The 14,940-nt window shown below is 53.4% G+C and overlaps 3 protein-coding genes across 3 annotated transcripts; 1 reads left to right on the top strand and 2 right to left on the bottom strand.

Annotated features, from left to right (window-relative positions):
- Nucleotides 1-4,096: 4,096 nt before the first annotated feature.
- GLRG_09922 (uncharacterized protein) lies at nt 4,097-6,560 on the top strand (the record flags this gene model as incomplete). The annotated part of the gene is made up of 2 exons (XM_008100607.1): nt 4,097-4,289; nt 4,357-6,560. 2 exons carry the CDS (start codon nt 4,097-4,099, stop codon nt 6,558-6,560), a joined length of 2,397 nt encoding a protein of 798 aa, XP_008098798.1.
- Nucleotides 6,561-6,873: 313 nt separating this feature from the next.
- Nucleotides 6,874-7,684, bottom strand: GLRG_09921 (glycosyl hydrolase family 12; the record flags this gene model as incomplete). The annotated part of the gene is made up of 2 exons (XM_008100606.1): nt 6,874-7,273; nt 7,350-7,684. The coding sequence occupies 2 exons, from the start codon at nt 7,682-7,684 to the stop codon at nt 6,874-6,876; spliced, it is 735 nt and encodes a 244-aa protein (XP_008098797.1).
- Nucleotides 7,685-12,884: 5,200 nt separating this feature from the next.
- On the bottom strand, nt 12,885-14,173 carry GLRG_09920 (uncharacterized protein; the record flags this gene model as incomplete). Its single annotated transcript, XM_008100605.1, has 4 exons — nt 12,885-13,519; nt 13,575-13,650; nt 13,693-13,973; nt 14,035-14,173. 4 exons carry the CDS (start codon nt 14,171-14,173, stop codon nt 12,885-12,887), a joined length of 1,131 nt encoding a protein of 376 aa, XP_008098796.1.
- Between the last annotated feature and the right edge of the window lie 767 nt (nt 14,174-14,940).

Here is a 14,940-nt window from a genome sequence, read left to right as displayed (position 1 = left end):
TCATGGCGGACCCATAATAGTTGCGTAAAAGTGGTAAAACGACGTCGGATTCGAGCGGTTGGAGGTAAATCAGCCATGTCGCCAGCATTTAATAATTAAAGTATCACGTGCTAATTTACGGCCCGAACTGACACTGCCCATACTGCCCGTGATGTTAATTGGTCATGATGGATTTGCTGCGAAAACAGCGTTTTGTACATGGGTTATCGACAGCATGGGGTTTTGGCGGATGGATATCACGTGGCTGGTGGCGGAAATGTGGCGGTGGTGGCTGGTGAGCCGTGCCGTGAAAATACCAACAGGGGGCAGTATCCGTACAATTTACGGAGTACATGCTACCGACAATCGGCGCAGGCGGCTGACTCGCCGAGGCTCAGCTGGAGTGAGTGCGCTCTTGTGCTAGGTATGCCCTCATCGGGATGTGAGGCTGATCAGCTTAAACCCCCCCCCCCCCCCCCCCCCCCCCCACATGGGCGCGCGCAATGCATGGCGAGCCGGGGCGGGACGGAAAGGCGTCCGAAACCCCAACTACTACTACCGCGCGCGCGTACACGTAAAAAAAGATGCCTAGACGGCAGAGCATCCGAGCAGGGGTCTTGAGTCGATGCCCCCTTCGTGTGCGCGTGGCGCGGGCCCAATACCGAGGACGAGTCGGTGGTACGATGGACATCAACCGGTGGTGCAATATAGGCAGCAGGGCGCTGGGGGATAGGCTGGGGTGAGAGGAAACGGCGCGTGCGGACCAGGCCGTTCGGGGGGGCCATATTTCGTTTCTTGCTTCGTTTCCTTCCCCCTGATGAGAAGGCTTGCCCTGTAGGTGGTTTGAGCTGGGGGGGAAACTCTCTGTACGGACAGGGGATATTGGTGGATGGAGATGAACGGACGTGAGGGTGGCTGCGTGGCAGGGGCGACAACCGTGGAACCTAGGGGCGAAGGATTTTTGACAGGTCTGATCAGTGATGATGGCATGGCAGGGAGTCTGGGGTCAGGTGCAGGGGGGAGAGGGAGAGAGAGAGAGAGAGGGAGAGAGAGGGATGTTTAGAAAGGAACCTTCCGACTTTGCCTCACGATCGTAACCAGAGAGGGACCACCACCTTGAAGAAACAACAGGGATGGGAGCAGACAGGCACGGTTGCTTGACTGCTGCTTGGTTGCTCGGCCACCGGCGAGGAGCGGGCAGGACAGGGCGAGAGCGAACCCTCTCTGTATGGCTTGCTTCGACCCGTTTGTGGTGGCCAGCAACGGCGCACAGCCAGATGCCGTGTGACCGAAGATTAGAGCATTGATTTACTTTTTGGGGGGTTTCAGCGATTGCTACAGTTTTGCTTGGGTTTGATTGGCAACTCAAAGAGAGACAGGTCGAAGGCGCCTGCATGACATGAAAGACGACAGCAGCAGTGATAGGAAAGGGAATAAAAAAAAAGGAAAAAAGATAAGAGGGGGGAGGAGGAAGAGAGAGGAAAGAGGCAAAGGCCAGGGAGTCGGACCCTAGCGCTGGGAGCGTTACGGACGTAAGGTTCGTCTGGTTGACGATATCCGCCTGACCCTGACCTTGGGTTGACTTGGGCTTCACCTGGGCTTGACCTTGACCTTGACCTTGACCTTGACCTTGACCTTGACCTTGACCTTGACCTTGACCTTGGCCTTGACCTTGACCTTGACACCCTGACTGGAGATGCAAATCTCGCACGACACATAGTTTTTTCATCAATTTCCCGTGTTGGACGCCTGCCTCTGAAGAGTCGTCGGCTGATGCGCAACTGGGATCAGGCCCAGCGGCAAGGTGGTATCGCAGCAAGGGGGCCACGTTTATTGGACGAATTTCGGAGCATCTTGCGCGAAAGACCCTGTCGGGTGGAGGACCGTGACCGTACTCCTGGGACGACGGCGGGTGGGAAGGGGAAGTTCTCTCCTCCTGAGGGAAATTCTCGGATCTTAATCTTCCCCTGGGGAGGCACGCTACCGAAGACAAACCTGGTACATGTTTCCGCTGCAGGGAAGCAAGAAAGCGAGCAAGCCGCAGCATGCAGGACAAGCAGGCATGTTTTGTCAGGTTTGGTGGAGGGGAGAAGAGAGGGCATGCAATGCAGCTAGCCGATCGGATACGGGCGGCGGAGGAGGCATGCTGCAGCTACCCAACTTCACAGCGCATTCGCCGATAGCCTAACTTGACACGATGCACGAGGAGGGGGGGGGGGGGGGCGGTATTTCCGAGGAGCACGGGTAGGAAAGAAGATGATGCCGTCGCCGGCGGTCTCGACCGACGTAACTTTGGCACAAAGTCGGCAGCTCATCTCGGGCAAGAGACCACGTGGAAACACACACCCTGGCCGGCGAGAACCGTGCGTTAAGAATCTTGTCAAGGTCGAAGACCACGGCAAGGGTATGGGTGTGCGCCGCGCCAAGTTGGAAAGGCAAGCAAGCTTGATGTTCAGAAGGAACCGCCGCCGGTAGCGTCCGTGAGCAACAGTATCCGAGGGATGTTTAACGTAGTGACCAAAGGGTAATATGATTCGATTAGAGGGGGGGGGGGGGAGAAGGATTCTACGGAGTACAGTTACAATGGACAGCAGAATTAAACTAGGGATATTCCGTAGATGGGCGCGCGATATCTGTACAGTGTGGCGGGCAGGGGGGCGGAAGGGGAGGAAGGGCGTTCCGTGCACCGTGCGTCGTTGCGGGGCGAGAAGCCGGGTTGACGGCCGGTCACGAGCCCCCGCGGCCGGGATATGAAATGGGTCTGGTCTAAAGCAGGCTCCGGGCGGAGCCGGCGGGTGATCCCGGGGGGCCCTGCTCCGGACGGTTAGCGTCGACTTGGCTGGACCAGCAAGCAAGCATAGGTATCCATGCCACCGCCGATTTGATTTTTTTTTATCGTTTCTTTACAAATATTTGGACTTTTCGGGCGCTCCGCATTTTTTCGTGTGGTGCGTCATAAAACCCTCCAACGACGCTATCGAACTTAATACCTGCCTCGCTACCTCGGGAATGTGAGGACTGGTTAGCCAAGGAGATTTACTCGCGTCCACCGGTAGCCGGACGAGCGGGCTTGCAAGGTGGCATTCCGTTTCTTAGTAGGGCGGCATAACGGGAGTACTTACTTAGTACGATGTAGGTGTAGGAAGGTACGTATCCGGATACGTCCCTCGAGAAGGGTACCTACCTTTAGTTGGGCAGGTACCTAGGTACTCGGGTGTACGTACCCATCATGGACAGATGCTTAGGTAATATCCACCCCTCTCTCTCTCTCTCTCTCCTCTCTCCTCTCGCCAAGGTTGTTTTGCCTGTGATTTCAGGCAGACAATCAATTCCATCAATCGACAGTTGGGGAGAGAGAGACACACACATACACACACACACACACACATACACACTCACAGAAAGAGAGAGAGAGAGAGAGAGGGAGACAAACAGAGAGACAAAATTGGCACCCGTCACTGTCTGTCACTGTCGTTGTCCCTCGCTCTCATTGGGCGGGCGCTGCTTTGCCTCTGATTCTCTCCCGCCGCTCGAAAATGATTGGGCGTTGAATTGTTGGACACATGCATCTTCCAGAAGCCATTCATTCTTGGCTGTTATTGGAATTGTCGCGCAATCAGCCCTCAATCGCCCTCGTCTCTGTTTCATTCTTGCATCGTCTTTGCGCGTCGCTGGTTGGTATCCGCTTCATCACAACCTCGGACATTGTTCGACCCAGATCGCGCTCTATTGTCTACCGGCACGCACCTGTGCATCATGCTCATTTCTCTCGTCGTCAATTACGCCACTTGATCTTGTTCCCCTCAACCTTGCCGACGCCACGCATACCTTTCCAGTCTGCTGTCTCTGGTCTCTAGATTACATCGTCCATGTCGCTCTGCCCTCACCGATACCTCAGCTTGCGAGCCCAACTGGCGTGCGTGCGTGCTGTAGGTATTCTGGGAACAAACGTACCACCGTCTGTTTGCCCACCCTGTTTCTGGCCGTGAGACAGATCTTCCGTCTCGCCAGAAACGACGACAAACTGTTTCATCGCCTGTGAATAAATGATTCGGGCCTAGGGTCTATAGGCAATTCAAACCAAGGGAGCAAACAAAAAAAGACATCCGTCGCAAGCATGGCCGCTTTGCCATCCTATCAAGATGCTGTTAGCAGACTCGACTGGCTCCAACTAGTCACGTCATACGTCGCGGACAAGGACCTCGCCAGCCTTTGTTCAGTGAATAGACGCTTCTACCTTCTCTTCGCACCCCGCCTCTGGAACGACCCGTTGGTCGCCGTACGACGTCTGGGATTGCATCCCAGCGACGGTACGTATGTCTCAAGTCTTACCCGTACGCCATCGCTGACCCACGGCTCCTGTTTTGCTACACCAAGACTTGGAGTGGTACCTCTCCTTTGTCTTTGATCACATGCAGCTTGTGCGGCAGTCGACCCTGGCGCTGATCACCACTCTCGACTTCCGTGACTTCGCCAAAGACAATGCTCATTTCTCGTCCGACAATAGCCCCAGAACAATCCCCGAGACTCTGCGCAGATTGCCCGGGATATTACCGAATCTAAGATGCATTCTCTTGGACGGCCATGTCGACGCAGATCCCGCCTTTCTAGCTGCCACCCCGCCACCCGACCCAACTACACCCTCTGGCAGCAGCCATGGCGTGCTGGCGCTGAGCCTCGCTCACTGTCAGACTCAGCTACCTAACGGCTTCTTCTACTCGGATAGGGTCCAGCACCTGGTATATCTCGATGTCTCCGGCCTGCCTGGCTCCCTGCAGCCGCTTGTAGCAGCGGTCAACGGACGGCGGAACCTCGGCCGCCTAAAGATCCTCAAAGCGAGGCGTCGAGAGCTCAACGACGCAACGGCTTTGTCCCTGTTCGAAGCTTTCAAGAGCTCGCTGTGGAGTCTGGATATTGCCGAAAACAACATTACGGACAGCGCTCTCGATCGGTTTGTCACGCACTGCTTCAATAGTCCGTCTTTGAGGTCTCAGTCCCGATTCGCGACCGAGGGCAGGCTTGTCTTTGATGGCCATGGCAACGGCACCTACGGCCAGTTCATGTCCATCCAGGAATCTGACTGGAGCGGTACCTTTAGTCATCCGGAGCGTCACTTCGTCGATGCTCCCGCCTATCGTGCCGATGCAAATCGGGTTCTGCAAGAGGACGAAGCAGTCCGGACCAATGGCCGGACGCCTCTGCGGAGAGACAGCGTGGACTACGTTAAGGCCGCAATTGCGGGGGGCATGGATCAACCGGCGCCTGACTGGTCCGACATGCCGTATCTCGACGTCTGCACTGCACCTGTGGGGATCACGCATCTGCACCTCTCAGACAATCGCGGCCTTACTTCATCGGGCTTGGAGAGGTTGATACGAACCTCTCAGGGCCAACTAGAAGAGCTGTCTTGCGATTCTCTGCTGTTTCAGCCGGTCCACCGTTCTGCCGCTCAGCAGCACCTCCCGTGGCCTAGTGATATGAAGCTGCGCGGCGCCCTGGGCTGCGCCTATGTCTTCCGTCCGGTTCTTTCGTCTAATCTAAGGGTTCTGCGCATTCACCATTCACTGGTAACTCAAATACCGACACTTGAGACTGATGGCCTGTCGACCATGGCGCGCCTGTGGTTAGCTGAGACAAGCATCAGGGAACGATCCGAGATGGCTTTCCCCGCAGCTTTCGAGCCGGACACAAACCCTCGACTGACATCGTTGACTTTGACCAATATCCCCCGTCGCTCTAGTGGGCCTTTGATCGACAAGATTTTGCATTTCATGAGCCTGGCGGGCCTACAAGAGTATGCGATACACGCAATGACTCACTCGTCTTCTCGACGGGGTCCTGTACCGCTCCGCGGCCTGCGTCATATTCGCCTGGAATTTGAAGCCGACCCGATCGAGGACCCCACCGGCTTCTCAACCGTGGAAGACCTCGACGCCCAAGAGCTCTTGAAACTGGATGAAGGTGAGGGCTTCAGCTTCTTTGCAGGCGAGCGACCCCAGCCTCGCACGTCTGCTGAGACGGCCACGAAAAAGAAAGCAACAGAAAGTGGCGGTCATCCTGCGGGGCCGCATAAAGTCACTACCAGCCGCTTAGCAGGCTCTCTTTGCGGCGATATGGACGGTGAGTACATGAGCTACGGTGACACTTGGGGACAGCAGCAGATCGACCGCAAGGTATGGGTCGGCTCAGGTGTCCCAAGTACCAGTCCCGCCGTCAATGAGTACACGAGGCTCGTGATGCACCCGCCGCTGAGGAGCCGAGTCGGGCCTGCGTCCCTGGCGCACGTCAGGGCTGGCGTCCCGGCGGGAGCGCTCCTCTTCCACGCAGCGTGGGACGCCATCGTCATGCCGCCGGAGTTGAGACCGCCTAGAAGGACGGAACTCCATGGAATGCGGGACGTTCTGGAGGCGGTCAAGAGATTCCGCGCCGAGACCAGGGCGGGCTGCGAGGCCGCCAGAGGGGCGGCCGTTGAGGGCATGGCAGAGCCCACGAGGCCGCGTCATTTCTTCTGGACTGGGAGGCTTGAGGTTTCCGCCCAGCAGAGCATGGCACACTATCGAGCGCCAAGTTATTGGCGGTAGATCATTCTATTATCACGCACTTTCTTGTCTTTAACGAATCTGCGTGCCGTCTGCATCCTACGGTCAAACCGACCTAATATTTGGTCATTTGTGATATATACTCGTTTTTGAATCAATCATGGACAGGCCAAGTGAAAAGGGGGGAGGGTGCTGCTTTTGAGACATCGCCCCATGTCCTGCACGTCTGTCTTGGTCATTTTGACAGCTGCGCCCAGAAACGCATACACTCGAAACAAAGGAATAAATTGAGAAAGATAAAAAACAAGAATCAAAGGCGTCATCTCCATCTAGAACATGGAAGGTGTTTGCTGACTCAGGAAAGCGAGGCACTGTACGCGGTCGTGGTGAACTTTGCGTTGGAGCCGACGAAGGGCTCAGTGCCGGCGCCGATGCTCTGGAGGATCTGCGACGCGGGCAGGCCCTGGCTGCCGACGAGGTAGGTGACGAAGGCCTCGAGGTCGCCGCTGAAGCTCTGGACGTTGCTGGGGGCGACGAAGCTGAAGACGGTCATCTGGCCGTTGGTGCCCTTGTAGAGGTTCCAGGCGCGGCCGGCGACGGTGGGCCGCGCGACGGGGCTGCCGGTGGCGCTGATGGGGCCCGCTCCGCCGAGGGCGCCGAGCCAGATCATGATCTCGTACTGGGCGGACCCGGAGGCCGTGGAGGAGGTAAAGAGGTCGTAGGCGACGTTGGCGACGAGACCGTTGCCGGAGTAACTGGAGGGGATGTGTTAGTGCCACCACTACAAGAGACGAGAGAGAGAGAGAGAGAGAGAGAGATCGAGAAACGGACCTCCAGTTCCAGGTCGAGGGGATGCTGTTGATGGCGCTCAGGGCCTTCTTGCTGACGTTGACGACGGCGTTGGCGTACGACTTGACGCTGTACGGGCCGCCAGACCAGGACCAGGTGGTCGACCACTGCAGGTTGCCCCCCGAGAGGCCGCTCAAGGTCGTGCACTGGCTGCCCGTGCCGGAGGACGCCCCCCAGAGGTTGTTGTAGACGGTGTAGGTGCCGGTGACGGCGGAGCCCCACTGGTCGCAGAACGTGGTGGCGCGCTTCTCGACCGTCGGCGTCGGGGAGGCGAGGGCTAGCGCGGGGAGGGCGGCGAGGATGGCGGACAGCTTCATAGTGGACGGGATAGAGACCGGGGGGGCTGCGATGAACGAGTTTGGCTTGACGGGCCGGGATAAGACGGACGGCTTGTACGGTTACGGAATCAAGCTCGAAGCAGAGGGACTCGGCTTTATACACGACTCGACATGTAGCGGCCGGGAGGATATTGAACGTCCAGATTGAGCTGGGTCTGGCTCATCTTTCAATATTTCTCCATCGCTCATCCAGTCGTCCGCAATGGAGGGGGCGCCTTTGGCACGTCAGGAAAGCTTGCTGTCGTTGCGAGCCAGCTATCGGCGTGGGGATGCCGGCAAGCTCGGACGAGACGATCCCTCCAACCCGCCGGCTCTGTGAGCTTCCTCCATTCATGACCGTTTAGAAAAGGGGACAGGTCACGAGAGTCTCCCCCTGCCAGAAGTTTGACGCGAGCAAGGGGGCAACTTTTTGGCTAGGAAACCGAAGGATCACACCCTGGCTCGACATCATCTTCCGAGGCGGCGTCGAGCTAAGCCGTGGGCGCCGGGTCTCCATTGGCGGCTCCCGAGGCGTGATCGTGATTCTCCGACGAGATGGGATGGCGGCCGGGAGTTTGGAGAACCACGAATCAGGAGAGCCCGGCTATGGGATTGAGGACCGGGGTCCAGTGTAAGGTGTGGGCTTGTGGTGAAGGTCCATGGAACCTTACTGATGGAGTTTGACCATGTTACCGGCCTCTTTCATAATTGATTATCAATATGAAAAAAAGAGCGATTCAGGAACCTCAAAAAATTATCATGATACTTCTTCACCTTTCTGTGGTTTCTCTAAGAGAAATTCTATCGAATGGTATGAGCACACTACTACACTACCTTCTATTGCTACTCTGATGACGTCGATGTGATCCACGATACACAGCAACGGACCGAGCAGTAGATACCGGCATCACTTGGTATCTTAGGACTCCCTCCCGAGCACGGCTTTGAACCCACGGGATTCGAGGATATATTTGTCCTCGGTAGAGACTGCCGGAGACTGCGGGGCCGACTACCGTTCCGCTCCCCGGGGGGAGGGGTGAGGGATGGGATACCCCGGCGGGATTGAGGAATGGCGATTGGCAGGAATCCATCGGGGCTTAATTTGTGATAAAATAAGCGGGAGATTTCCCTGTTATGAGAATCCGCATCTACGCCTTGACCGTGGACGTCTTCTTCTACAGTTTCATTTTTACAGGCCTTCGGTTACGCACGTACGCAATGTGGAAGACTGTGGCAATCGCCCCCCATTCACTGCCAATTTCTTCCATCTGCCTCCCATGGCCGTGTCTGAATGTGGACTTCTGGGTGGCGAGATCCGGCCTATCCTATCCTATCTAGCCATAGGACCCCACGGCGAGAGTACATGCACGAGCTACGGAAGAACTACTCTGCAACAATAACACTTTATGCAGGAACACTACAGGTAAAACATGTTTGTTCGAGTGTCTTTCAAAGTAACGGCCGATTCGCTGGCGGTTTGAGGCGTCATCATGCCAGTTGCGAGGCCTGATTAATGGAATAGGACTGGGCAAGAGCCGCCGCCATGCACAATACTCCGCGTATGGAACAAGCCCATGTTTAAGTGCCAAACTATTGTCAGGATGTCGTCAGTTGCCACTGGGCGCTGCTACTCCTACGCTCCCTTATCCGTCCACGACGTTGGAGCATCATAGTAGAGCTAGGTGCCTTGCTCGCCCTCCCTTGTCATCACATGCGAGTCAGGGATGGCACAACGAGTTGAGATTTGCGTCATTTTCTTACAAATGAGTGTCCTCAAGTGCTGCCGCCCCTTTGGAGGACCAAGTGTTTTCCCTTAGTTCCAGTCTGCCCAATAACAGTCTCGACATGGTAGCGAAAAATAAAGCGTTATCTTGCCGACGGTGTTCGAGAGACACCTGCAATGTCGTTGTCAAATTTTGCTCAGAGACCTAATACCGTGGCGGCGCCGCGCTGGGCTTCAGCTACTTCTAGCCCTGGACCCCAAGAACTGGGGAAGAAGGTCTCGACGACGGATGGCTCTCTCGCGGCCTCGCGTGGGAAAGTTGAAAAAGAATGAAATAAAGATGAAGCCAAACCCCCCAGAAAGTGAGATTACGAGAAGTGACAAAACCTCCTTTTGCCTGGTCTTGCACGGGATACCTCGTTATCTTCAGCCTTTCCTTGCGCAGGTTCAGTATCTCAGCCAAGCCAGCTAGAGCAAGCCCTTTGATCGGGGGAGGAGGGGGGGGGCTTTGCCTTTACGAAAGTTTTGGTTTTTCTTCGTATCTGCAAGTTTGCCTCGCGTGGCTCGGCGGGTTTAACGGACATGAGATGTGCGAGAAGGCCGCGGGCTGGCATCACTAGCTCACAATCTGATAGGGTCGGAATACGCCATGGATAGACGCCATCGAGAAGCAGGGCTCGGAGACGACGGGCCTGGCCCTGGCCAAGCTCTGCGATCGCACCGTGCGTCCTCTACCACAAATCCGGGAAGATCTGCCCCTTGATCATCGACATGTCTTGGCCGCCTACCTCGCTTCTGCTTGCCTCGGGCTCGCAGCCGTGCCTCGTACCTGGTCTAGTGCAGACGCGTCGCGTCAGGATAGGCATAGTACCAGCAGCGATGCATGTTGATGGTCGGGAGGAGGGGGTGTGTGTCGGAACCTAGCCGCTGATTCAGCTGAGTAGCGTAGCCTACTAAGTGGACTCAACTCTAATTCGATAACATTGCTTTTCTTCCCTGGGAGGGCGTGGGAGGTGTGCGCATCAAGTACAAGTTGGAGGTATCTCAAGATAGCAACGCTAGAAGAGGGTTGGTCTAACGGGAAGGGATTGTGTTCCGGTCCCGAGGAATGTCATTTGAGTTGTTTCCAATCCCTGATGGCGACTCAACATCGTAATGTCTCATCCAGCCTCCATTCCCGATCGGAAAGAGAACAGGGGACTCCTGGGGAGGGATTACCGGTTCCACGTGCTCGGGACGTTGATACATGACGGGCTAGACGTACGCCAAAGAAGGCTCTGAGAGGAAAGAAAAAGGGTGGTCCAGCTAAAGCCTTCCTGTAACAGGGGTTGTAAAAAGACGGACTGAGACATGCGGCGCGCGCCAGCCGGTACGGCTTTCGCGGCTAGCTTAGGTTCAGGACATGGACTTGGCAACCCCCAATTGAACGGGGCACCTATTGTGGAATGGAGACGGGTACACCGCGCCAATGTTCCCAGTTAGATTGTCCTTCACAATGGGTTGGGCCTGGCCTCTCTGTCAGGCTGCTGGCCTTCTTCGGCGTTGTGGCCGAAAGTCAAGACATGAACCGGTTGACGTATGTCGGATGAGGCACTCAAAGGCTAGACTAGAGCTATCGTTTGACTCACTTTATGCTGTTTTCCACGCGTATCTGTTAGCCCCCAATGCGAACAGCCAACAGCCGCTACTAATGTCCCCAGGACATTTATCATTCTGAGGTATACGGCGCTTGGCAATCACATTGCACACCGAAATGGAACTTTTTCAGCCCTACTGGGCCGCAATACAAGATGGAAGGTACGCCTTACCTTTGATAATTGCACAGGAGATCGGCCAAGGCTTAGTAGCCATGGTGTATGGCGTCCTTACCCGAGCGTGGCATTTGCCATTGCACTGCGTTTTGCATGTGTGTGGATGACTGGGATACGTAGCCAAGACAGTCCCTGTGGGGTCTTACAAGTACACAATTATGGCTGACGGGCGTAAAAGCTACGGTATTGTCCAGGCGTCGCCATCTGCATGTCTCTGCCAAGTCTGCAGCTAATAGAATCGGGACAGGCGCGTTACATTTTGGTGTCTAGTCTGTGTGATCCTCCCTCCAGCTTGCTGGCAGATCAGGCTGTGGATTGCAACACTAGGGTATGCAGGAAGATGGGATCCGGGGAATGTAGGTAGGTTGATCCTCTCTAGGAATAGACAGCCCTGGCTGAGGAACAGATCGCGACCCCTCCCCCCCCCCCCCCCCCCCCCCGGGCCCCTGGGTCTCGGAATCTGCGACATCCCGGTTCTCTCGGGTGGCTAGATATTGGTCCGGTAACCGAGTAGCCAACTACGAGGATCTTGCGGCCTGAGGTTCTCGCGCAGCAAGCGGGAAAGCTGTGAAGGAAGATGTCTCTGAATATTTGCGTTTGGTGCATTAGTGCATCGGGGCTGAAAGACGTAGCAGACGCGGGGCTCAGAAGCCGGGGGGCAGAGGCGATCGAGATGACGATGACGACGTGAAGATACGTGTATTCTGAAATCAAGTGCTTGCGAGCGGCTGAGATCCGACCCTGTAAAATTTGTTACATTGCCATATTTGGCTCTCCTGACAGGTAACGGACAGTATGATCTTGGTGACAACCGTTTCATCGGTTTTGGTATGTGAAACCCTACAACCTCTTGGTGCTGTGAAACTTAAGGCTTCCTTTCATGTTTTTCTTTTGCATGCCAGTCGGTGTCAGTAGCCATCTTGGCGAACGATTATGGTGATGATCGAAGATGGTATTGATGATGAGACCAGCTACGCATTCTTTTGCCAGGCATTTTGGTGTTGGATTCTCGTTTTGATTGCCATCTAATCCTTGCTACACTCAAAACCTTATTGACATAGTGGCTTGCTGATACGACAAGTAAATATAGGCGGAATAAGACAATGAGGAACGTAGAAGTAATGAGCTATGGACACTGGATGTCCGATTTGCGGCATAGCCGCATGGTCTAATTGTTGCTTCCTCTTACAATAAACTGTATTTAGTCCGCTAGAGCTAGCTGTAACACAAAGATTAGTACATCAAGAAATGGTATGACCATTGTAGGGAGAAAGAGAGCTCGAATCAACAAAGCATGATACCAAGCTGACAAGGTGGGCAGAGTGGTCAACAGAAACACCACATATGTCTTTGAGTAACTGTGCGCTGGATTACGCAGCCAAGAAAACTGCTCCACGTGTTGGTACATACATATGAGTAGAGCATGCCTCATAGTAATCGGTGGCATTTGGTCCGTATAACTTATGTCATCTGTTCCCATTGAGCTACTGTCAATCATTAGTTCTGGACCGTGGAGAGGCGGAGACATGCGCATGGAAACTGTTGCGTAGAAGACATAGTGTTTTCAAATGGGTTTGACCTAGTGCAATGCAAGAACGATGTATTGTATTTTCAGTCGACGCAGCATAGCTCAAACCGCCTCACATATATATGCCGAGGTAACGTTCTATGCAATCGGTCCATAGAAGCTGAAACGTCCGTTGGGGTCGTACTTGGTCTTCAAAGACTTGAGACGGTCCTGGCGCCATTCTTCACTACCGTACCACTCTTTTGGGGATTCATTTCCAAATGCATAGTTGAGGTAGACATGCTGATCAGTACGTCCACTTCCCTCGTGGATAATGTCGCGAAGTTGGTTGCCCAGCGCGGCAGCTTGCTCGTCGAGTTCTGCACCGCCAGGGGTGTAAGTGATGAGAGGGGCGAAAAGGAGGTTGTCGCCGCGGTAAGCAAAAGCCGTCGAATCGCTCTCAATAGCTTTAACGCCTTGGACTGAATAGCCTTCGAACATGAAGAGAGAGTTGGTGAAAGGTAAGTCGCCCCTGATAGAGGACGCAAAGAGATCATATGCCTTGCGTTGAGCCTCGATATTGTATGACTCAACGTAGATGGGAAATCGGGGGTTGTTAAGACCAGACTTTTGGCAAGGGATAGAGTCAAGGGCGATAAAAGTCCATGCTGCGAGATCAAGGTAGGTTCCGGACTCAGTAGTTGACGAGATGGGGCCGATATCGCGGAAAGGTTGGGTGTAGGCGGGTCGACTGTCGTAACACCCTCTTGAATGATCCAGAACAAAATGATAGGCTGCAAGAAAAATGTTAACAACGCCTCTGAATGACGTCTCAGATGGAAAGTGCACTAACGTTCTCTGGGCCAGCATCAGGGTTGTTGAGCCAGTACGACCAGTTTACAACATCAGCCGCTTGAGTACCGTTCTTCACAATATGCTCATTAGCAGCTTGCTAAACTGTCTCAACCTTGTCGCCGCTGAAGATAAGAGTCTCAACCGCCCAGTCGCGGTGCTCGATGTCATAAATCTTAACATCAACCGATGTGACGATACCGAAGTTGTGGCCCGCGCCCTTGACGGCCCACCAGAGGTCCGACGTCTCGTCAATGGTCGGTAGGGTTCCATCGGCAAGCAAAATGTTCATGGAAACGAACTGGTCAGAGACAAGGCCGTGGTGGCCCTGTAGCCATCCGTGGCCACCTCCCAGAGCAGGGCCCAGGGTGCTGACACATTCGCACGTTCCTGTTACTGCAGCATTTGTCAATACCACCGGACATATTAGGTGGCGAAGAAATGCCTTTGAACTTACCAGTCTGCTTTCCAGCTTCCCAGAGTGTGTCAGTGACAAGTTTGGACCCAGTGCCACCGCCAATCTTTGCAGTCTTGCCATCCTCAGAGACTTCAACGCCGCTCAACTGGTTGATGTAGATCTCTATACCGCTGTCCATCTTCTCAAGCGTTGTGATGGCCCCATGCATGCCATTGTATGCAAGAAAGGGAACATTCTTGTCATTGGCGAATTTAACGTAGACAATTGTCAGGTGCCCAGAGCGGGCCCCAGGGGGGGCACTAGAGTAGGGCCAGGACTGGATAAACTAGTTACTAAAAGAACACAAAAAGGGGAAAACTCTATAGGACTTAATTAAAGGTTAGAGAAAGTAAATTAAAATAATTATTATAATTAAGCCCTAACTATACTTATTATTAAGTTTTTTACTTATTATACCTATATAGTAAGTTATAAATTATAGTTAGTTATATATATTTATTACTTTTCTATATCTCTAATCTTTATACTTACTTTTTTTTATATATAAATATAAACTCTTTTTTTAAAGAAAGCTAAATTATTATTATAACCTAATAAGTTATAGGCTATATTACCCCACCTAACAGACAGATAGTAAGCAGCAGTAGTATTTATATAGATAAGAAATAAGGAATAAATAAATAACTTCTTAGAATAGAAGAACTATAGTATAAGTTATATAAAAATAAAGAAATAATTATAAGATAAGGTAATTACTAGTAATTATAAAAGTAAGCGCTTACTAGTATTTACTAAGCGCTTACTTTATATAAGGATAGTAATTACTTATAACTATTAGTTAAAGGAACTATTTAGGGAAAGGTTAGGACTTATATATAGGATAAACTTAGACGTACTTAAGGACAGACTTTAATAGCTTTTTAGTAATTAACTTATAATATATTC

Source organism: Colletotrichum graminicola (assembly GCF_000149035.1).
Source record: "Colletotrichum graminicola M1.001 genomic scaffold supercont1.54, whole genome shotgun sequence".
NCBI classification, from domain to species: Eukaryota; Fungi; Ascomycota; class Sordariomycetes; order Glomerellales; family Glomerellaceae; genus Colletotrichum; species Colletotrichum graminicola.
The sequence above is the reverse complement of the archived record's forward strand: the minus strand, read 5'-3'. Positions and strand labels throughout refer to the sequence as shown.